We start from the raw sequence: 24,281 nt of genomic DNA, 5'->3' as shown, positions 1-24,281 counted from the left end.
CCCGCTCCCCACCCACCACAGCGCCACCCCCCCCGCCCCCTCCCGCCCGGGGCTCAGCGCATGCGCGGCCCCGCGCGCGCCCGGGGGAGGAGGCGGGGCGTATCCAGGATGTACGCAACGCCCTTCGAAGGAGTATGGCGTCATCGGCGCGCGTCGCGGAGCGTCGTTCAGTGGGAGCGATGTCGCCGCCGCTGTTCAGCCTTCCTGAGGCGCGGCTCCGCTTCACGGTGAGCCGGACCGGGCCTGGGTGCGGGGGGGGCGGGGAGGGGGGCTGCGCCTGTCCCCGCCCCCACCCCGCGCCGGTGCTGGCCTCTGCCCCCGCGCGCCGCTCCCCCCTGCGGGCCGCCTCAGCCCGGTCCCGCTCCTGGGCCGGCCGGGGCTCCCGCTGAGGAGGGGCCCGGCCTCTCCTTTGACCAGCGTTAGCGCAGCTGAGATAAAGCGGTATAAGCGTGGGGACAGGGCCTCGTACCGGCTCTGCCTAGCCCGCCAAGGGGAGGATCTGATGTTTAGATAACTAATGTAAAATAAAATGAAATTAAACTCTGGCGTAACCCCCGCAGCAAAACGTCAGTCACTTATTGCACGTATCTGTTTTGCGCCTCTGCAGAGTGATGCTTTTCCATGGCCAGAGCATTCGGGGTTGGATGCTTACCCGGGCCTCTGAATCTCGCCCAGTTTGCTGGACAAGGGGATGGGATTTGCACAGAAGTGGTCGAGACACAGACGCTTGCTCCCTTACATTGATTTTTGTTACAGGATATAGCAGTATTTTTAGACCGACCATCTTGTTAGCAGGAGTCACGTCCCAAACCACTGTAACCTGCCTGTCAGGCAGGTGAAGTTGTGTGCGTGGGACTTGAAACAGTTGTAGATGCAGCATTGGTCACAGTAGCATATTCCTCTGTGTTTCACTTAGAGGTACTATTTTTACCACACTGTTAGCCCAGGTTTGATGTTCCACTAGCTCACATGCCTAATTTGCTAGGCATTTGTTATTTGCCCTACTTGTTACAAAATTCTCTTTATAAATTGACACGTGTGTGTGGCAGAATGATTCCTTAGTATTTCTGTCCACTGTTGGGTAGAGAAAGGAGGACATCCTTCTGGGTTTGTAACTTTTCTTTACATTTTGGTAGACATCTGCCAGAGAGGCTCTGAATAACAAAAGTATCAAGCCATTGCTGAATGCGTTTAACCAGATACCTGGGAGGTAAGTAAATGCTGCTTTATTTTTAAATGGTGCCCATTCTGATAATTTTTAGTAATCTTGTCCTAATAGTTGGTATTAACTGAATGTGGAATGTTTGCATTTGCAGTGAAAATGAAAAGAAGTGTACCTTGGATCAAGCATTTAGAGTTATCGTAGAAGAAGAAATAGTAAGTACTTCAAACTGCTACAGCTTATCTCTTGGTAAAGCTCAAATTTCTGGTTGCAAGTTAGTGTGTTAATTTAACAGCAGCTTACTTTAGTATGAGGAAATACTGTTTGTTAAGAACATGAATTATATAAAAGTTATTTAAGATTGAATACAAATGATTAAAGGAGATTGGTAGGTAGGACAAAATGGCAGTATTTTACAGATACCACACTATAGCGAGAGGTAGTGACTTAGCCTTTTCCAGCACTTCTTTGTGATGCTTATGAAAGTCTACTCTTAAATTTCTAGTTCATAAATATGCATTAGTCTACCACTATACTTTAAGAGCAGGGTGGAGTGGGTTATCTCTTACTAGCATGTAACAAAGCTGCCTGTCAGCTGAAGAGAGTGATGAAAGCAATCAAAGAATGTCTTTGTTGGTATTAGTTGAATGAAGGCTGAATGTGGGATATTGATTTTCAGAGGTAAATGGCTCTTTCCACACAGTATTTTAGGGTCTTTAATGGCCAGAAGCGGTCAGGAAATGTTTCTCACTCAGTAAAAACTTCATATAGTTAACTGACAGATCTGATTTAATAGATGGTTTGAAATCTTGGGAAGTTGAATGTCAATATTTGTTTTAGATATACCTACTTGGAAACAAGAATTCTAGTTTTGTTAAATATATTTAGGTCAGGATAGAGAAGTTTAACACTGTTCTGTTTGTTTAGATAAACAAAGCTCCATGTGAAAATCTCCTGGCAATTATTTCTCTTGCTATTAATGGAGTCACAGAAGGTGAGCATTTTTCTCTCAAATCTGTTCATGGCATCAGGGGCCATTTAGAGGAATTTTAACATCTTGATTTTTGTAAGTCTATCTACAGCAGTTAGCTTTGATAATATGTTGTCCTGCTGCCGGTTATTATGTCTGTTTCATGAGAGAAGTATAATATAATTGAATATCAATTATATGTGTGACATTTGTGGTGGAATATTTTTTTTTTAGTAGAGGAAGATGCATGGGTTTGGTTGCAACATAGCATTTCCTATCGTTGTCCGCCACTGTAAAATGCTTAGAAGTTTCCCATCATAATTTCAGAGATGAGACCACTGAGGCAGAGAGGTTAAATGACTTGCGGTTTTCTCTGTCAGTCGGTGGCAGACCTGGAAATAACTTCTGAATATCTGTGCTCGTCCCCCAGTACTGACCTGTCAGTACACAGCTGTTTTTTAGGTACTTGAATCTGTTTCTATAATTGTCTTTTGTGTCAGAAATCATTGTGCCAATCTCTTCTGAAAAGGTTTTTGTGCTCTTCCGTTTATTTGTTCATGTTACACGTAAAAACCTGTTTGTTTTAGTAAGTATAGCTCAATTACGTACATGTTTCATGAACTGTAGAATAACAAGACCTGAGATTATGAGGAATACAGATGCCACTAAACTGCAGAGCATGGGTAGACAGACTTGGAGCACTGCTTTACTGGTGCTTTGCTTGCAGAAGAGACTCAAATTCATGGATGTGTGTAGTGTAACTAACTGTGGTTTTAGAAATCAGAAAGAGTTCAACTGCAGTCTGCAAAGAGACATGACATTGTTTCAGACTTTGAAGATTTTAGAACGGTTGTTCTTTATTTATTTTATGTTAGTGCAAAGCTCTTGTAAGGCTCTTCTGTATATGTATACATATAGAAATAGCTTTAATGGCAGTTCATGCTTTAGCCCAAACTACTTCTTAGTATTTGTAGGAACCCAGGAGAACTTTCTTCTTCTTTTTTAACATAATGTCCCTCAACTGCCCTGTATCTTTATTGCATTTCAGTTCCAATTTGCTGTATAAAATATCCCCTGTTCTTTTTAGGTATCTGCACTGCATCGACCCCTTTTGTGCTTCTGGGGGATGTTCTGGATTGCCTGCCTTTGGATCAGTGTGACAAAATTTTCACTTTTGTGGAGAAAAATGTTGCTACGTGGAAATCGGTAGGTATTCTTCCAAACTGTGATATAGTTGTGCCAAAGCTTCTGTCTTCCTGAATTATTTTTACAAACAGATTTTAAATGTCTTTTGTATCTGTTTGTGTTAAAATAGTAATAGAATCAAGCACATTTTGGTTTGAGGCTTAAAAACGTTTGGGCAGCAGAGGGCAGAAATAATGAGAAGTCATCATAAGAAGAGTCAGAAGTCGTAATTTTGACTGATGTTCTATTTCTAAGTCCTTTCTCTACAGTGTACAGTGTTTGTCACATTTAGAAACAGGAAATTTAACCTCCAATGCACAATTTGTGTGAGTAGCTTCCCTCTTGACTTATTATTCAGCTGCTTCCTCAGAGCTGCAGGAGATTCCTAGATTTCCAATTTACAGGGAAAGAAGTCGTCTTGGTCACTTCCTTCATGAGCTTTCCATTACAGGACTATAGCAGTGAATACGTTGGCCTAAAATGTTTCTGCTCTCGAGGAACAATTGGTGTTTTGAGGCCTGTGAGGGTTTTACACGTTTGCTGTGCCATGGTGCTGTAGCAGGAGAAGAGCTGCTGTACCAGGCTGCTAAGCAGCTTGCACTGCAGGTGCTGTTAATTAAAGAGGGAATTCAGAAGGATCTCCGGCAGAAGTCCTAAGCTGCCTGCATTTTATTCCGCAATCATAAGAAATCCTGGATCTCGGTGTCCTTGGTTTGCTCTTTAGCAGTTCTGCTAAGACCACAAGTGTCAACAACTCTAGAGGTGACACCTGAAAAGCATTCCAGTTTCTCTGTGTTTTCCTAACCTAGACTTCCTACCAGGACTACCTCCCACAGGCATTCATTCAGGCTGTTTTGTTTCAGATAACATTGTGTCCCCCAATACATTCGCAAACTGTTCTTTATCATTAATTCAAGAACCTATCAATTTCTTTCTGCTGCTACCAAATTACTAGTACTGTGAATGCTCTAAATCTTTTATGTATTGCTCTTTGTGTTTGTGTATAGATAATGCATGGAATAATAAGGACAATGAGTGTAAAAATTGGTGTGTTCCAGGAAAATGTGGAAGTTGCCCTTACAGTTCATTATCACGTTTGGTTTTTCCTTATGGAATTTGTGGGACTGCTTGTTTTATGTTGCCTTTTTGTGAAACCTGCCTCTTATTTAAGGGAAACATCAAATTTAGAGTTAGCAGTAGGAATGATTCATACTTACTCATGGCTTGTGATTGATTTAAATTCTGCTCAAGAATGCTTTGTGTTCTCTTAATGATCTCAATACCTTTACTGCATTTCAGAATACATTTTACTCTGCAGGGAAAAATTACTTGCTACGAATGTGCAACGGTGAGTTGTAGTTTTTCAGGGCGGGGGGGGATGGACTAAAGAACTCCCTATCTCAGCAGATGGCAGTGAGATTAATAATTTGATTTACATCCCGATGTGTTCAATAACTAATAAAGTTAAAAGGCAGATCACTCATCTTAGTAGATATTAATGAGTCTTGCTGATTAATGTCAAAGTCATTCAGACCCTAGGGAAATCTTTTCATCAGCAGAGGTCCATTACAGCAGAACATCTGAGAAATATGTATTCGTCAGCTGTGACAAGGCCCATGTCAGAGGCTGTATTTAAGTAGGATTCATTTGAACTTATTTTTTATTGCTGATGAAGGTGTTAGGATAATTGGTGGAATGTGTTTGGAAAAAATATGGCTGAAATCTTAGCTTCCTTTCATTAGCTATGTAGGTCTTGTAATTAGCAAGTGTTAAATTCTAGTGCATGAGAAATTGAAAGAGGGATAAATACTAACATCCTTTACTTTTTACAATATTTAGACCTCCTAAGAAGATTATCTAAGTCACAAAACACAGTCTTCTGTGGAAGAATTCAGCTGTTCTTGGCTAGGTTGTTTCCACTTTCAGAAAAGTCAGGTGAGATTTTTTTGCATTTCATCATACTTAACATCAGGCAAAGACTATGCTGAGTCTTTTAAGTTTGATGGTTACAGACCAAATTCAGTCGGAGAAAATCACTTTGCAACCTTATCTTGGTTCTTGTCTCTACCCTTGATATTTCAAACAAAAGTTTTGAATGCTCTTTCTGAATCATCAGGCTTAAGAACTTCAGAGCTTCTAAGACTGACCCTTTGTTTTTCACAGGGCTTAACTTGCAGAGTCAATTTAACCTGGAAAATGTCACTGTTTTCAATACCAATGAACATGAGAGCACTCTAGGACAGAAGGTGAAAATTCCTATGTTGCTTTTCAGTCATTCTGCAGGAAACGTGTAAGACTGCAGAAATGTACTACTTTGCCTAATGTTCAGAACTGTGTGTTCATAATTTGGTCGTCCCTCTTCCACATCAAGCTGCTGATTGTGGAAATAGCCATGTTAACCTGGCACGTTAAACTGTGCAGACTTCGGGGTGGGGAGGACACTGACGATTGTGAGGGATGAGCACTGTCACCTAAGGGTACTAGAGTTTTCCCCACAGTGTATGGAGTGCTGTCCCTTCAGCTTTTTTCAAAAGAAGTCAGGCTACTGCTGCAAAGTGTAGTAAGGTATCAAAACAGGAATTTGTTGCGCGTTTTTTGGCATAATACTTCAGCGATCTTTTGAATTACTGGCTTAAGCTTTCTGATCTAAAGTGTGTTAGAATGTTTAAAATAAAGAACCCCATGAAAACTATATGCAAGTTATAGTGGCTTACTTTTTAAATTATTTTTTTCCTATTAGCACACTGAGGAGAGAGAAGAAGGAATGGACGTAGAAGAAGGTGAAATGGGAGATGATGAAGCACCAACAAGTTGGTGAGCTTATAGCAATTCTAAAAGTTGAAATAAAATTTTATCATGTGAAAGTGAAGTGCAGTTTGAGGAATACCCTTAAAAGTTGCACTCAGAATTCTACTTCCTTCCTGTCCTCTCAAGATTAGATATGACCTAGCAGCTTCTTAATCTGTTTAAGTGGAGATGCCTGGAAGAGGAAAGAAATCTACAGATGATGTGAAAAAGTTGCATACCCTGGCTGAGAAGCTCTGTTGTTATCTCTTTTTTTTATCTATGTTCCCAATTATCTTGACAAACTTGTTCCCATAAGATGTTCAGGGATTCTGAGTACATGCTGTATATTTTTTTTAGGAGAAAAAGCTGTGTTCCTCTTCATTCCCCAGAGAGTCAGAAAAGGGATCTTAAGAGTTTTACACTATTTTTGCTGTTATGGTGAGAAAGTAACAGTAGACTGGGTGGAAATCTCTTTTTAGGGACAAATTCTGAATTACAGATTTTTCTGTAAGGGCTCACTATTGATTTATTATTTCACTTACCAAATGAATTTCTGCAATTGAATATTCCTGAGTGGACTTGAATTTAATATATCGCTTTCAATATGGATTTTTGTAACCATTTGAATATTTTCTTTCCCACACCACCCCCCCCCCCCCCCAGTTCCATTCCAATAGATTATAACCTGTATAGAAAATTCTGGTCACTTCAAGATTACTTTAGAAATCCTGTGCAGTGCTATGAGAAGGTCTCATGGAAAACTTTTCTTAAGGTAATTTGAGTTATATTTTATTTTACTTATGCTGAACTCTTGAAATAACCATTTATACAAGTAGAAGAGTGGCTGAATAAGCATAGAACAGTTCAACCACTAATGCCATTGAAAAAATAATAGTGCATGGGAAAATGCATTTTGCTGTTTTCTAAAGTGAGCCTTTGATAATAAACAGCATATTAAGATGTACAGTAAATCCCCTAATAAAACTTGCCTAAGTCACAAGCAGAAAGACTTTGTATGTTGAAACAATGTCAGAAGTACCTTTTTTGTGATTCATCAGCTGCAAAAAGCAGAACAACAAATCTCTTTATAGACACAATGACTCAAATGTCCCCTTCAGCCAGCTGTTTCAATTTTGCTTAGTATGAATGTTGAAGGTGATTTATTGCTAAACTACCTGTTTCTTCACAATTTGCCACTCACTGTTTATTTAATAGCAAGACTGGGGTTTTTTTAATCTTCATTCTCTGTGTTCTGGTAATAAGAGGTAATATCTCCTCAGACATTCACAAAAAACCACAACCTCCCCACCACATATAGCTCAGAGAAACTGAACAAGGCCATGCTTAAGTCTTTCAGGTGAAAATTTTGAGTTTTTCTTCATTGCAGCTTTATGGCCCGTAATTGATTATTTATTTTTTTTTTTTAAGAGCAGCAGTCCAAACTTAACTCTCATTTATGTACCTTTCTTTTTATATATTCTGAACAACTTAAATTGAGTTTGAATATAGCACTATCATCATGCGGACCTTTTTTCTTCATATCATCTAAACAAGAAAGCAACTGCATGCTGTTCACAACCCATAACATCGTTTTTCTTAATATATTTTTAAATATTCCAAATGATTAGATGTTCTGAAATTATAAATAACACTTTCACTGTAATTTGTGGTGTTTGGAGAAGCCCTACGTATTGGTGGTAAATGGGTCTTGTTTCGACTGGCTGACAGCAAGTCTACAAGTTATTTGTTTGGCACTAAGTCTAGTGTAGTTCTCTAACTACATTTTTATATTTATTTTCATGTGGTAAATAACTGTTTTATAGTACTCTGAAGAAGTTTTGGCTGTTTTCAAAAGTTACAAATTGGATGACACCCAGGCTTCCCGAAAAAAGTTGGAGGAACTAAAAACAGGAGGAGAACATGTATATTTTGCAAAGTTCCTAACCAGTGAAAAGGTATGTGACTTCTTTTCTCAGCATCACAGACAAGCTGAGGTTGGAAGGAACCTGTGCCTAGTTCAGCCTCCCTGCTCAAAGCTTTCAGCTAGAGCAGCTGGATCAGCACTATGTCCAGTTGGGTTTTGAAAGGCTTCACAGATACAGACTCCACAGCTTCTCTGGGTAACCTGCTACATTGTGTGGATTCCCTCTGTTGTTTGGTAATTTGGGGACTTTTGTTTCTGGAATAAGAGCCTGCAGTAAAGCTGACATTTATTTATTGTGTTTGATGTCTTTGTTACATTTAGAAAGGGAAGTCTAGAGTAAATATTTGAAGGTCTGTTGCTTTTTTATTGCCTTTAGAAGTACATTTTCAAAGTTTGGCTGATGTGTTAACTATGTTTTCTGCTCATAATGGTCTTGCTTAAAATTGCTTCTAAAAAGTCTTGAGAGGTTTTAATCCTGTTAATCTTAACTCAAAAATGCAACACTATTGAACTTAATCCTAAAATTGTTGTCTTCATTTTGGAATAATATGTAACTTTAACCTTTAAATGCATGCATTAGTAGATGACAGAAAGCAAATCTCAATGCAGCATGAGGTTTTCTCTTTCTGAGGTAGAAGAGTAGGTAAATTCCTCTTAAGCCTTTGACCTGTGTACTGACAATTTTAAAATAACAGCACAGAAGATACAGAACTGGTTGCTTAATTAACACTCAATAGTCAAAGGCCTTTTTCTTTAAAGAATCTTCAAATGTTTCTTTTGTATGATCTGTCTTGCTGCAGCACATAGGATAGAAACCAAGCAGTGTATCACTGTGCAGCTATTGATGAGAGTGAACCCTTCTGTGGCAGCCCAACCCGTATGTTATAGCCAGTAGTTCACAGGAAAAGGGAGCAAGCTGTCTTTCAGTTACTGAAAAAATTGAGTATCTGTTTTTTCCACATTTTTGATCACTCCAAAGTGAATGTTGTAAAATCTAGCAGTATAAAACTACTTAAAATCTAGCGATGCACTGTTTATTTTTACAAACAGTTCCTCATGTTTTTAAAAAATTGATTTTGTTAGAGATTTTGATAACTGTCTTTCCTAAATTGTGCTAGATGGCAGTTTACCAATCCTTGGTACCTTATGGAGCACTCTCCTGATAGGTGATACTGAGTAGAGGTTCTGCAATGATTTGCCATCGTTTTGTTGTAAAAACAGTCACCATCTAGTTTATCTGAAAACATTTGTTGGATTATTTTCTCTTATGCATGCTCAGGGTCTTGAAAATATATGTGTAATTTTTTTTTTGTTTAGCTGATGGATTTACAGCTGAGTGACAGTAACTTTCGCCGTCACATCTTGTTGCAGTACCTAATACTATTTCAGTATCTAAAGGGGCAGGTCAAATTTAAAAGGTAATGTGGCAATATTTTGTGTTTTGGGGATGGGGAGCTAAGAACTTGTTGATAAACCAAAATATTTTAAGAGTTTGTCTTGCAGAGCCTTGGATTTGTAAGTAATGTGGCTGAAGTTATTTTACAGCAGGAAAGCGGAGGTCTCATTCTTGCCTTTCTCTGCCGTTCTCTGTGCAGTGCCTCCCTTGCAGCTGCTCTAGTGTTCACTAGACTTACTCAAATTTGTGTGGTTTACTAAACCAGCAAAAAACCAATCTGCTTATCTTTGCAGTTAGTTTTCTGCCCAACTGGTGAGTTGAGTGGGTTCTCAGAAGTAGAGGCCACTAAAGCTTGCGTAAGGTGAGTGCCAGCCGTGAGAGGGAAGGAGCCCCTCTCTCTTTGGCAGCAGCAGGTTGCTAGACCAATGCAAGCTACTTGTATGTGGCATCATTTTGAATCTGTATTGACTCTGCCATGTGGCGTTGGTTGCTGATTTGCTTTTTCTTGGTGTGCTTAGGAATTCTGTCTAAAATAGCAAGAAATAACAATGGTGATTATTGCTTTTATAAATTAATGGCACAGAACAAAACCTGATCTTTTCCTACTCTGTTCTCTAAAGTTATGCTGAAAAAACCCTACCTCTGCTCCTTTCCTGTGCCCTTGACCACATATGCACGTAATGGGTCACATTTAAGGCAGCTGTCTTTCACCTGCAATATGCTGCTTTTTATAAACACATCTCAAAGAATGTTGCAAACTAGATTAGGATCACTATCCTCATTCTATAGGTTATCTTTCACAATTATTCACCAAGGCAATCCTGTGGCAGAGAAGGAATAGAATTAGGTCTCCTGAATTACACCTGTAGAGATGGTAGTCGGTCATTTCAGTGACAACTCATTAAAGCATTCATTAAAAGAATTAATGTTTTGGGATACTAAAGATCTGTGCTCTGTATACAGCCAGTAGATTAATTGTTTCTTTTCCTATGGTTTGTCTACAGTAGTGCTTGAACTGGCATTAGGAGAGGGGGTTTTTTGAAGTAAGTCTCTTCATTGTGCACACTGGCTGTGCTTTGGGTCCAGGATCAAGGTGTGATCTTCAGTCATGCAAATGGACTCCCTATTGGATGAAGCTAAACTAGAAAGTATATTCCACAAGCACATCTAATTAACTCCACAAACTAGTAAGTGGTCAGTCCATGGGACGAGACCAGGGCATATCCAAACTACTTTCTTCAGATCCCCTCTAACACCCTTCAGAAAGTGTGTAGTGTAAATGATGCATCCTTGGCACTATTTTGATGTGTAGTAAACTCTTCAAATGTAAAAAAAAAGGTGAGCTGATTTAATGATGCTTTTTTGTTATTTTTTTGTTTCTCTTTTTTTTCAATTCCAGTTCAAACTATGTTCTAACAGATGAGCAGTCTCTTTGGATTGAAGATACTACAAAAGCGGTTTACCAGGTTGGTACACTACATACTTCTGTGAAAGTTACATGGAAAAATATTTATCATGTAATATAATATGAATGACCTTGGAAGCAGTAACCACAATTTTCTTTGGGTTTTTTTTTCTATGTATTCTACTACAGACATAATGCAAAATGATAACTTTTTTTCTTCTCCCTCCCAATCATAGCTTCTCTCAGAAAATCCTCCAGATGGGGAAAGATTCTCAAAAATGGTAGAGGTAAGTACTTTGGTGTCTATCTGAACAAAGTCTATATAGTGTGTAAAAAGCAGTATCTGTTTCAGCTAGCTTTTGGAACGTAGATGTATGAACTGAGAGAGCTTCTATCCCATCTCAGTAAAAAAGGTCTCATAACATCTTTTTATTTTGTAGTCATATTTTTCCTGTGTTTTCATTAATGTGCTTTTCTTCATTCTCCTGGGGAGAAATGGAAATATGTGTATATGTGTACATACAGGAGACATTGGTTACTGAAAAGAAAATTTTCTTTGAAGTCTCCGCAGAAATGAGTGCTGTGCCCAAAGGCATGAGAAGAAGATGCAGGTGAAATAAAAAAAAAAACCAAACCCTGTCATCTTGCTTTCCTTTTTTCCTTTACTTTGGCTGCATCTATTTTCTCCTTTAGAGAAGGAGAAATACAGACTTCCCCACCATTATTGAGGAGAGGAGATAATCTTAGTTTTGAATATACTAAACCCAGCTGTCTAAGGTTATACTGACGACCTTCAAAATAGTGGCTAAAATACACTAACAAAGTTTTCCCCTTAGTTTTAACCGCTCAATGAAAAGCTTTGGGGTCAGCTACAAAGGTGATTATGACCCTAATAATGCGCAATGTTATGTTTCTCCAGCATATATTAAATACCGAAGAAAACTGGAACTCCTGGAAAAACGAGGGCTGCCCAAGCTTTGTGAAAGAAAGGTAACTCTATTAGGAAGTAGAAGCTTCCTGCTGCTTGTTTGAAATGGTCATTTAACTTCAGATTATGTACCCATGATGTATATGAACATTAATAATTCTCACAACTTCAAGATTTGTATAGTTGGATGTCCCTTCTGCGTGTGCAGAAGGCTCCCAGTTTTCTGCCAGAAGTCTTAAGGCTTCATTATGTTAGTGAAGCAGTGGATATGCATGTGTGGGGTCTCAGGAGAGCATTCCTCACTGTCTCATGGCAATGTTTTGTTCTCTTAATACCAAGGATCCAGGGACTGAGGAGACTGAAGCATGTTGTCTCCCCTCCTGCCTTCAGCAGACCCTAGGTTGAAGAAGCTAGTGCCTGACTTTTCTGTATACCACTTTGGACTACCTCTCATGAAGCCTTTGGTGTTATGGTTTTGGTGGGGTAGCATACCTGGAGTTTTGTGGAACAGTTCTCCTCCTACTTACCTTATTAGGTTTGCTGCTTGGTGGTGATCACTTGCCTGAAAGGAAATCATGATTGGGTGGCTTTTGCCATTGAAAGGTTTCCTGTGTAATTAGTTACTAACTAGTGGCAAAACTTGAACTTCGACTTCATATGTCTACTTGACTATCTTGAGGTGGTGACCAAACATTCCTCTTCCATCCTTATTTATTCCACACACAGACTCTAGCCTTTTCATGGTGAGCTGCAGCTGGGTCATTATATCTTTGCAGATTTCCTTTTATGGAGAGATCAGGCGGAGCCATCTCTTCATCTCTTTGCAAAAAAGGGAGGGGGTGCTGTGAGAAGAGAGAAGTTACTGTTGTTGGCAGTGAGGTGGGGGAAGAAGTAAAAGTATGAAATTTGACTTTTATAAATGTTCTGTCTCCTTCTTTAGATCCCAGCCAGAGTTTCAGCTTGGGTAGGTCTTACCCTAATCTCAGTGGTCTGGGATCTCCATTTTCTGATCCCATGAAATCAGGTGTTCCTGGGGAAAGAAAACTTGCAATCATAGAACAGGTGATCCCAGCAGCAGGGTAGATCATACTTAGTATGTGCTGCTGGCATACATGTGATTTGCTGCTTTTTCTGAATTGGGACTCTGATAGACCTTTGAATTTGACCAGCAAATTCTTTTCCTTATCCTTACTTTACCTTCTCTCCCCTCTTCCCCACTCCCTCCTTCCATTCCTAGAATCCCAGTCCTTCTGAATACTTTCATAATGATTTAATGCACTTCAGCACCAGCTGAAGTGAAATGGCATAATTTTGTTCTCTAAATATTACTGGTTTGATACTAAAGACCTGCACTTTTTTTTCCCCCTTTAGACCTCCTGATTCTAAGCCGATGAGGCCTGTGAGAAAGAGGCCAGCTCCAGAGGACTTCTTAGGAAAAGGACCAAACAAAAAAATCCTTATGGGGAAGTACGTTGGATTTTTTCATTACAGGCCTTCTGGGTTTTGGTTGGGTAGTTGGTTTGGGGTTTTTGTGGGGTGTTTTGGGTTTTGTGTGTTTTTTGCTGCTAACTCTTCTTTTAGTCAGTCATTTTCAAACCTCCTCACTTTGGAACTGCCAGGAAAGAACAGCCAAGGGATAGGTCAGTTTTTTTAAAACCTGCAGTAGGCTTCCCTTCCTTATAGTCATCTCTTGTAGATCCCTTTTAAATAGTCTGTAAGTTAAAGGCTGAAAATCAGTGGTTTGTACTCATTGAATCAGTGTTTATACTTTTGTTGTCTTTATGTTTTTGCTTAAAATGTATCTGTACCATGGTTTTTAAAATAACATCCACTGGTATTTTATCCCTGGAGCAAAGAATTGTTCTTGATATGTCCTCTCCAATGAAAGTGCCATATTTTGCATGATACTAAATATTGCCTGTTTCGACTTCCTTCTTTAGGAGAAATGATAGTCTCTTCATTCTAACAGTTCACCCAACCTAGACGTAAAAATGTTGACCTACTCTTGAGCTTCAAGACCTTGTGCTCAGTGTTTAGTAAAATGTCCTTTCTGAAAAAGAAAGTGAAACTGTTTCATTTCTCAAAACAAAACAGCCTGACCTTAGCTAGTTTGGAAAGAGTTTCATACTGTTTCTGACCATAGATCAGCAAGAGTTTCTAGTAGAAATGTAATACATAATTTTCCTAATTTGCAACATCAGATAAAATTTCTGTCACTTCTGGTAATTCCTGATACGTATGTAACACGGTTTGTATGGTATGCTGTATTATAAAGGCTCTGGGGTGAGAATTGCTGTAACATTGTTTTGTGTGTCCGTCTTTGGTGAGTGATGGAGTGTGGAATGATAGAATGATGAACGTGGAGTTTAATACATGTTTGCACTTCTCTTTTCAGTGAAGAACTGACCCGCCTCTGGAATTTATGCCCTGATAACATGGAAGCTTGTAAATCTGAGAGTAGGTAGGTAAAAGATGGTACTTCCTTGTCTAAAGCTAACTTTCAGCACTCTAATTGCACACAAAATTACAGTTATTACAAAATTGGCATGGGGAAAGTGTATACGATCTTACATGGTATGCCATTTTACTGTGTGTCCTGAGAGAAGTTGATTATATGAATCTGTGTCTTAAAATCTCCTTAGAGGTTTCTTCACTAGTGTTTATGCTGTTGGTAATTTTCATTGCTTAGTAAAGCAAAATCTAAGCTAAAAACCAGATGGAAATTCCCATTTTGTAGAGCATGACTGTATAATTAAGTACCTTTATATAATAAAGGAAGGTTGCCAAGTCTGGCTCTAATGAAGTTAGCATGCTGTTTGGCTACGATATTTGAGCAGGCGTGTGCTTTGAACAATACTAGATAAGAGGAAGTTGGCTAGCAGGCATTGTTTCAGCACATACCGGATCTGCTAGTGGTGCAGATGTAGAAAAATACAATTATTGGTGATCATTCTGCTGCTGCTTGCACAATTGTAGGAAACATTGAAAATGTACTTTACTACATAACTTTGTTATAAAGATCGTGTAATCCCCTTTTGTGCAATCGTGGTACCTAGCATGAAAACTTGGAAAAGGAATGGGACCGTTCCCAAAGAGAACTGTGCTAGTAGTGGCTGCAAAGGCTGGATGCCTGGGGAGAGGTGCTGGCTGTGCAGATGTCCTGAATTGCTTTTGCAGAGGTTGAGGGCTCTGTAAGAGAGTACCTTCTTTTCCTGTGAGGCTGGGATGTGCAGGAAGGCCAGGATACTTGCCTTTACTAGGCCAAGGGCTAAAGGTGGAGTTGTGTTTGGAACCAAAGCTTTTGATTCCCGGTGCATGATTGTATTGTGCTGCAACTTCTTTAAAAAAAAAAATCCACAACACAACCCTGAAACTAAACAAATGGAGATAAACCAAGAAAATGCATGCCGTGGTAAATGGGAAAGAAAAGATCCTGGGGGATCTGGATTCAGTTCCAAGTTTGTGGAACTTTGTGACTGAACATGGTCAAGTGAATGTAACTTTTTCTTTGATTCCTGATGGCTTCTTTCAAATGGAGTAATATTTCCTTACCTGTCTTCTTTTTAGGTAGCTATTCTTGTGGTAAAAATATTTTTAAAGTTTTTGCATAGTGCCAAATATAGTAGGTTTCAAATCAGATGGGTTTTCAAGATGCTGGCTTTGGTTCCAGTAGTCAGTGATAATACTACAGTTAAGCACACGTGGGGCAGTGTTTTCCTGGGCAAAACACAAAACTGAAGTGAATTTAGACCAGTGTGCTTACCCTCCAGTGACTGATCACTAAGCTACCTTGTAGAAACAGATGTGACTTTTGTCAGACACAAGGTAGGAGAAATACAGGTCATAATGAGCTTGCTTTGCACCACTGATAATCTTGGCTCACAGTAACCTACACCTCTTAAGTAATCTGTATTTCTTGCTTGTAGCATTCAGAGAAGCAAACTGCCCTGGTCACTGTGGATATTTCTGCCATTTTTTGAGGTCATGGTTCCTTGTGTACTGGTCTGAATACCTTTCAGAAGCAACCACTAGCTGTTCTTAGAACAGAAACATCGTTTGCCTTTTTAATATGTCCCCTATGAACCACAAATACTGTCTTTTAAATGACAGAAGAGTTGATGTTGGAAGGGACCTCTAGGGATCACCTAGTCTACCCCCTTGCTCAGAGCAGGGTCAACTAGAGCAAGTTGCCTAGGACCTTCTCCAGTTGGGTTTTGAACATCTCTCTGAGTGGAAGCTCCACAGCCTTCCTGGGCAACCTGTTCCAGTGTTTGACCACCCTGACAGAAAAGTGGGTTTTTTTTTCTGATGCTGAAGTCAAATTTCCAATATTTCCATTTGTGCCCACTCTTGCTTGTACTTTCACTGAACAGCATTGCGTCTGACTTTCTTCCTTATTGCCTCTGAGCCTTCTCTTCTTCAGGGTAAACAGTCCTAGGCTCCCTCAGCCTCTCCTTGAATATTGGATGTTCCTGTTCGTGCACAGCCTTCTGCATGGACCTGTGTCCCTTGTGCTGGGGAGCCCAGAACTGGGCCTAGCACTCCAGATGTATCTCACCAGTGCTGAATTGAAGAATGGAAGGATCACTTCCCTTGACCTGTTGGCAACCCTCTGCCTAACGCACCCAGGATGCTGCTGGCTGCCTTTGCCAGAAGGGTGCATTGCTGGCTAATGTTCTTGGTGTTGTCTGCCAAGAGCTTTTCTGCAGAGCTGCTCTCCAGCCAGGTGGCCCCCAGCACATACTGGTGCCTGTGGTTGTTCCTCCGTAGGGGCATTTCCCTTTTCTGAACTTCATCAGGTTCCTGTCAGCCAAGTCCTCCAGTCTGTCGAGGTCCCTCTGAACAGCAGCACAACCCTCTGGTGTATCAACCGCTTCTCCAAGTTTTACATTGTCTGCAGACTTGCTGAGGGAATGCTGTGTCCCATCATCAGTTAGGTCAGTAATGGAGGACCTAAATAGTACTGGCCCCGGTATCAAGCCCTCGCATAAGCTAGCGACAGGCCTCCAGCTGGACTTCATGCCACCAATCACAGCTCTTTGAGCCCAGGAGTTCAGATGCATTTTAGTCCACTTCAGATAACTCGATTTCTTCTGACGCCTGTAGGCTTAGACCTGTATTGAGCGTACTTAAACTGAAGTACCCTCAGCAGAAGGTATGGGGATCGCCATGGAGGGTGAAATGAATGTGTTTGAGCAAGTTGAGGAGCCACTAAGGTGGGATCATTAAGTACAGCATTAAGCTGCCTAATATTTTTTGCCCTCTAAAAATAATGATCATTAATAATTGAAATTGGGGAGTAACAGTAGTTTAACTTTCTCTGGTAGCAGATGAAACTGAAATGGGGAGGGTGGGGGGGTAAAGGGGCCATGTTTTACCTATCCTGTCCTGTCAAATTGCACAAAACTAACAATCATTTTAGACTCCTGAGCGCTTGTCAGCTGTGCAAGTGGCAGCATGTTTCTAACACAGCCAGTCAGTTGTTAACAGGTATTTCTATGAAAGTCTCGCTTCCTTATTGCCAGAATTCTTGACTTAGGTCCCGTAGTCCTTTTTTACCGCATGCTATTGGCAGATGTTTGCATCACTTTTTGGTACGGCGGAAGTTTAAATATATATAATCAGCAGTGCTAGTGACTACTAGTATGCTTGAGCAGTTATGCAGTAAATAATTTTATAGCAACATATATCAAACATTCTTTGCTGGTTTGCAGTTGTTAAATTTGAGTGGTTTGGGTTTTGGGATTATCTTCTCTGGATAAGCTTGAGATGTGTATGAAGGAACTGAAAAGCAATTATTTTAGAGTAGTTTGTGAGGAGTATTAAGCTCCTTATTTTATTTTTTAGGGAATATATGCCAACGTTGGAGGAATTCTTTGAAGAAGCTATTGAACAAGCAGATCCTGAAAACATGGTTGAAAATAAGTATAAGTACGTCAATCTTTGTGTTGCACTTTATTTTGATCTGTTTCATGTTTGCATTGTTAAAGGAAGCAGACTATTCTCTGTTTTACTAATATCTGTGCAGGGCTCCAGTAATGTTCAAAAAAAGTATAAGTTTGGACAGAATTATATTAATTAGGAAGTTACTTAGATCTTTTTCTGTGCCTTTATAGATGACAGTCTGTTACAAACCAAACTTGTGTTTTCTTATAGGGCTGTGAACAATTCTAACTATGGCTGGAGAGCGTTGAGACTTCTAGCTCGCAGAAGTCCCCACTTCTTCCAACCAACAAACCAACAATTCAAGAGTTTACCTGAATATCTAGAAAACATGGTAATCAAATTAGCCAAGGAGCTGCCTGTAAGTAGTATTATCCTATGATAATAAATGCTGAATTCATTTGACTTCCTGCTTTTGTCTCTGCAGTCCATTTGGTACCTGGGGAGGGAGAGGGTGGAAAAAAAAAAAAACACAGAAAAAAAAACCTTATAAAAACTACAGGTAAAATTGGTCTGCTTTATGAAGATCCTAGTAACACTAAACTGTGAATAACACTGACTAACCAAGTAACTGCTGAGCTCTGCCTTGTGTTCTGTGAACCAACAGCTGTGGCAGCCCCAAGTTTTTTTCTGCTGGGTTGGTAGGCAGGAGTGTATTTGTACCCAGCTATTTGGGTTCCGTATTGCAGTGCAGACCACTTCAGTAGATGGTGTAAGCTGGTGTTCGGGCTCACGAATATCGGTAGCTGTGGCTACTGGGACGGCAGCCTGTAGTAAAGGGGGAGGGTCTGCAGCTGAAGTGTTACCAGAGCTTTAAAGCAAGGTTTACCAGAGCTCTTCTATCAGCCCTCTGACTTTTAAAATACAGAAAGAAAATTAGACCTTGTAGAGCTGTAAATCTAAATCATTAACCCTTTGCATGTTCAACAGTACAAATCTGAGGCCAGGGAGGGGCCTTTCAGATCACTTTATACACGAGGATAAGAGAGACTTAACAGTCGGGGAAGGGAGCATTTTCTAAACCTTTGAGCTAGCACACAGCCCAGGAATTTCTTGTGGATATGAACCCATGCTTCCCTACTTGAGACCTTCCTTGTCTGTAACGTGAAACCACTGAGGTGTAAAGGTTGGATTGTAATATAGCTTTTTGTTTGTTCAGCCATCAGAGTTAACTAGAAGCTAATAGCAATTTTAGAAAAAATATGGGGAGGGGAAAGCTGTTTAATATATTAAGGTATCACCGTCTGCAGTATTCCTGATGGTACTGCTGTCATGCACCGAACGTTATGGCAAGAAGTACGTAGATGAGGCCTGTGATTGAAACGTAGGAAAAGCAGCTTTTTTGTTCATCTTGGCTGATCAATGGCTAAATCAGAGAGAGAAAAGTTTGTCATCTGCTTATTTGATTGCCACCTTTAACTAGCGTACTGAGAAGCTTGGAAGTACAGAAAACTTTGAGGAATTCCTGAGTGAGGAATAAAATTAGTGAGGAAGAATAATTTTTAAAAAAAAATGCTTGTCTGTAGTGTAGTCTCAGAGAAAGTTGGTTTTGGTTTGGGGTTTTTTTTAAAAGTATCACAGCTATGTATGTAATGCTTAGTTGTAGTTACTGTGAAAAGAATGGGAGAGAATCCTGTGAAGTCAACAGATAATTTCATCAGGTTTTTTAGTTAATATTGTGTTTATTAGAACACTTGTTACTGGTGTTTTGGCTACAAGAGACTGCGGGGGGATTTTTAATTCTCATATGGGATCATGTCAGATTTTCCATCCTAACACACATTCCAGTGACCATCACAGAGCTGTAAAATTTCTCCTTAAACACAAAATTCATCCGGTGATGTTTAGTTCTCTCATTGTAGCCTCCTTCTGAAGAAATAAAAACAGGCGAAGATGAAGATGAGGAAGATAATGATGCTTTATTAAAAGAAAACAATGAAAGTAAGATTTGCATGTTCTCGGTCTTTTCAGTTTCTCTCTTGATGTGTGTTATAGAAGCTGTGTTTTATCATAGTTTCTACTGAGGGTTGCCAGTTCTGGTTACCCCAGTGCTTCTAACTCAAACCCACATTCGTACCAAAAAGTGTGGCCTTTTCAGGATGCAGGGCACCGGTAGCAATCTCTTGGTCTCGTGGCCTGCAGTGCTGAAAGAGTCCAACTTGTTGAAGTTGGATTAGCACTTTCATTGGGATCCTCTTTCACCTTTTCTGCTGCATATGTTTACAGTGTTCGTAGGTGTTTATAGCTAAAATGCCAACGTTGCTGTGTAAAAACCTACCTGAGTGTTCCTCACCCTGCTTTCCTCTTCTTTCTGACCTTTAATTGCCACGGGTAAGTGCCTCCCTTTCTAGCCCTGGCTGTGGTGGGTAGCTATGGGACTTTCCGAAATGGATACGTTCCAGCTCAGAGATCTTTACTTCCCCTTCATTTAAAATATCTTAAAGGCAAAAGGTCCTCTGTGAGAAGAGCAACCTTCCTGACAAATGTCATCTCTTGTTCCTCTCCATGAACCAGTCCTTCCATTTTGTCTCTTGCCTGTAGCCCTGGTATGTCATGCTCCCAAGCGTCCTTCCCCGTCTCCTGTGTCTGTGAGTCTGCCTTCTTCCATCCTCGTCCGTGCCTTCATCTCACAGCACCTTCTCCCTTGCGTGGTGTATCTCCGTGCGCTAGCTCTTGGACCCAGCATGGGCAGATGGGGTGTGCAGGGTGTGGAAGTCGTACGCCAGGTGCTGCTGGTTACCTGTGGACTTTGTGATTTCATTGAAAGATTTTTCTGTTGGTGGAAAGCCTTCTGTGGGCCTCTGTGGATCTCTCTTCTGTTGCCCTTTTCCATCCAGCACCTGAACTTTTCCACAGTCTCCTTGCCAGTAGCGGAGAAGTTCTCTCCTCTTTGGCTTAGTGCTGCCTGAAACAGCCTTCAGAGCTTCACTCTGTCGAATTTACATCTTTCTTTAAATCTTGTCTTAAAGCAAAGATGGGAGAGCTGTGGTCGGCTGTACACTGTTGTGCTTAGAAATAACGGAAGCGATGTGAGTGCTTTTGGTTTTTGTCGTTCATTAGCTTCTATTCTTTCCCCTCGATGTAGTGGGTTTAGTTCGGGTAGATGAGTGTGACTGATAAGCACTGGAGAGGGTGGAAACTTCCTCTCCATGCCAGCTGGCTCTTCGGGTGGCATGAGGGTTGAGATGTATGAAAAATTAAGAATATGATTAATTTCTATACCTAAGTAATTCATTCTTTAGGGTTTTTGAAATAAACATAGGTGGTAGGCCATAGGTTGTAGACCATGATAAGCTATAAATGTGCCAAGCCACCTGCGTAATCACTGCAGCACTTGGCTTCTCAGCACAGCCCAGTGTTCTGTGGTTTTTATCTTGATGGCAGAATGACAGAAAATTCCTTAAAGTACTGACTACGTATTAGAGTTACTGTCCTTTTCAGTCCTGCTGCTAATAGGAACGTGAGGCTTTAGTAACTCAGTGAAAGGGAAGCAAACTACTTTTTAGCTGGGTTGACTCTGTGTAAAATGACTCAAATAAGTCCGAAAGACAACTAAATGTTAAAGATGACCCTGTATTTTAATTTTATAGTTGACTTGTATTGAAAATTGCAGGCTACCTGTGAAAAACCTTGTTTCCATTTGGAGGAGGCAGTTCTGATGTGCTTTAGGCTTTAGCAGTTCTCTCTCAGTCAAACAGGAGATATGTAAAACACAAGATTTTCTTTATCATGGGCAATAAAGGACATTCCTCTTGAAACCCAGGTAATACATCTGCAAAATTCCATCTGTTCTCAGAGCTCTTGAGTAGGTTTTTACAACTAAAGGAAAGGTGTAAGTCAGTCTGTTAGTAAATAAGTAGGTTTAAAATGGGTCAGATCAGGGAAGATTGATGTGCAGTATCTGAAGACAGTCTGTGTGTCTCACTGTGATGCTTTTTTTCCCCCCCCCTTTCCCAGGCCCAGAGGCACAACGGGACAAAGCCATGACGGGGGAACAGATTGAGTCATTTGCCAACAGGCTTGGGGAGCAGTGGAAGGCCTTGGCCCCCTACCTGGAAATGAAGGATTCCGATATACGGCAGATCGAGTCAGACAGCGAGGACATGAAGATGAGAGCTAAGCAGCTGCTGGTTGCCTGGCAGGATCAGGAGGGCGCGCACGCAACCCCTGAGAATCTGATCACTGCGCTGACCAAAGCTGGGCTGAGCGACCTTGCGGAAAGCCTAACCAACGACACCGAAAGCAGCAGCTAACTCGCTTCACGTGCTGACTCGCTGGTTGGTTTTGGGGCTGGGGGGGAGTTGTTGTTAATAATTGTTACGGTTGTTGCTAGGTGACAGATTTTTGATAGGTATTTTATGTTCAATAAATGATAAAACTTTCTAATGATGTTGTTCAGTTGTCCAAACTTCCTGAGGAAAGGATTTTAGTCATCCTGATCCAGAGCTGGGAAGCTTCATCATGGATGGTGGAAAGGTGAAAGGGAGGGTGGAGAGCGGAGGCAGGTTTCTGCGCAGGCTGTGGTAGGAGGAGGGTTTGGCCTCAGCAGAGCTGGGGTCGCCACTGGTGAGCAGAGCGGTCCGTTGCCTCTGTAACTGCCCTCTGTCTCTGTGGGGCTTCCCAGAGCGTGGGTAGGTGAAGAAGGACTTCTAAATTGTCATCTGGGGTGGGACGGAGCTGTAGACCATCAAAATGTACCTGTTTGCGAGCGTCTCAACTTTGAGAAAAAACAATAGGGTTGCGATGTCGGTGCAAGTCACAGTGTTCATGTCTGGCGAAGAACCGGTGTCCTTGGCTGGGGGCTGGGGCCAGTCTGCTCTCCTGCCTGGGGAACTGCTTCTCTGTGCATTGACAGTCAGTAATTGGGGGGGGTGGGGGGGTTATGTGTGGTTTTATTAGCGATTATTAACCTTAGTTGCTGCATGCATTCTGCTGTGTAGGAAAGCCCTGAGTCATGATTAACGCGGTCTCTTTTTTTTTTTTTGTCCCAGTTCACTGTGAAGTGACAAATGGTTTCTTTTTAAGGCTATGGCCAGCTAGTGCTGGGTACAGGCTGGTGCATGTTGCTGGATCTGTTCTCCCTCAAAAAGAGATTTTTTTTTTTTTTTGTGGGGGTGTAGCTAGCTACAACTCGTTTTGTGGCTATTTCTTGTGGAATTTATGCCATTCAGTAAAAATCTCTCCACTTGCTGAGTGTTTGGAAAACTACGTAAACTACATGTCACAGAACTTTCCTCTGCAGAGTATTGTTTCAGTTATTAAATCATACCTGTGGATTTCCGGGGTGGTTGGCTACCAGCTGGGAGGGGAGTGCCTGCCTGTGGAGCCACCGATGAGAGCTTTGTGCCTCCTCCTCCACTTTGTATTTAACAGTATTAGGAATTTGATTATTGGGCACTTCAGTGAACGTCGGTATGGGCTGATGGATGGGTAGGAAGTAAATTACAAAATGTAATGATTTCAGGACTTGAGCATGTGGTGTGTGTGGGATGATTGATGGACAGCTCTTCCAAGGCTCTGGTGCTCAAACAGGCTTGAAATTGGACCCACCTGGGGAGAGATCCCAACTGTGAGGATCCCTAGCCCTGATTCAAGCCCCCAGCCCTGGGGTGCAACTAAGGGGGCGGGGTGATAGACCTAGAAAGATGGGCACTAGAACCACTGCTTGGCAGGCCTGTAGCCCCACATAGTGTGTGCTGCTTCTCCTGCTGGGTTTTCAGTGTCCCAGGCATTTATTAAGTGTATCTTGGCCCAGGGATACAAGTGGTGGTGCAGTTGTCAGACATGATAAATGCACATAGCTCAAAAGCAGGAAAAAGCAAGAGCAGCAGAAAAATGGGGCAGAACACTCTCAGGGAAGGAAAACTAGTTACTCTGAATTTCATACCTATCAAGCTGTGGCCAGTAGTAAAAGATCAGTTAGTTCATAGGTGTAAGGTCATGCCATTGTCCAGCGCAGTGAAAGGTCTTTTCAACTGCCAGTAGAAGCTTTAAGAGAGGAAACATTGATCATGGGCCCACAATGGGGAGGATACAGTTCCCCAAAGCAACCAGGCACAGGCACAGTCTCTCTCAAGGTGAGGCAGAACAGGTATGTTTCTGTGGGGTATGTGGGAGCAGAGCCCCTACTGGGCCTTCCTTCAGGCCTGGAACTTGCCTTTTAAGTGCCATCCAGCTTTTTTAAAACACAGCCTTTGGCGTGCTCCCAGGGGAAGCGGTGTGGCACAGGCAGCAGCACTGCAAGTTCTGAGGTGGAAACAGCACCTGGGACAGCCAGGGCTGGAGCTCATGGCTCCTTTCTGTTAAAGTCACCACACAGGCAATGTTACTGACGACACAACCAAAGGTATTTCATATGATCATGAACTAGTGTGGGTGCAGCTCTCCCGGGAGGAACTGGGACACATAAAACCTCAGATTCTCTGCCCTGAGGTTGCGCTCTGGTGATGGCCTAGTGCTCTTCTGGCTGTAGCCAACACTTCCATACTGCAGCTTCCCCCAGCACACAGCTGCTGTGCTCCTGGGGGAAGGAATGAAAGTTACTCTAAGTAAGCAAAGCCCAGTTCTGCAGCCACACTGCT

The 24,281-nt window shown here is 41.3% G+C and overlaps 1 protein-coding gene across 4 annotated transcripts; it reads left to right on the top strand.

Annotated features, from left to right (window-relative positions):
* The first annotated feature begins 95 nt into the window (after nt 1-95).
* On the top strand, nt 96-22,089 carry THOC1 (THO complex subunit 1). 4 transcript variants are annotated; one of them, XM_064442913.1, is made up of 23 exons: nt 96-227; nt 1,137-1,210; nt 1,317-1,377; nt 2,090-2,156; nt 3,220-3,338; nt 4,617-4,665; nt 5,157-5,252; nt 5,481-5,563; nt 6,058-6,131; nt 6,768-6,876; nt 7,928-8,059; nt 9,346-9,446; nt 10,824-10,890; nt 11,066-11,116; nt 11,749-11,819; nt 12,698-12,721; nt 13,129-13,224; nt 14,153-14,218; nt 17,605-17,688; nt 17,914-18,061; nt 19,563-19,641; nt 20,670-20,729; nt 21,658-21,799. In XM_064442913.1, the coding sequence occupies exons 1-22, from the start codon at nt 135-137 to the stop codon at nt 20,711-20,713; spliced, it is 1,788 nt and encodes a 595-aa protein (XP_064298983.1). In that variant the 5' UTR covers nt 96-134; the 3' UTR covers nt 20,714-20,729; nt 21,658-21,799. The 4 variants fall into 4 exon arrangements, with proteins under 4 accessions (XP_064298983.1, XP_064298981.1, XP_064298982.1 ...); XM_064442911.1 differs by lacking the exon at nt 20,670-20,729 and having other exon boundaries at nt 21,658-22,089; XM_064442912.1 differs by lacking the exons at nt 12,698-12,721; nt 20,670-20,729 and having other exon boundaries at nt 21,658-22,089.
* Nucleotides 22,090-24,281: the final 2,192 nt, after the last annotated feature.

Source organism: Phalacrocorax carbo, chromosome 2 (assembly GCF_963921805.1).
Source record: "Phalacrocorax carbo chromosome 2, bPhaCar2.1, whole genome shotgun sequence".
NCBI lineage: Eukaryota > Metazoa > Chordata > Aves > Suliformes > Phalacrocoracidae > Phalacrocorax > Phalacrocorax carbo.
The sequence above is the reverse complement of the archived record's forward strand: the minus strand, read 5'-3'. Positions and strand labels throughout refer to the sequence as shown.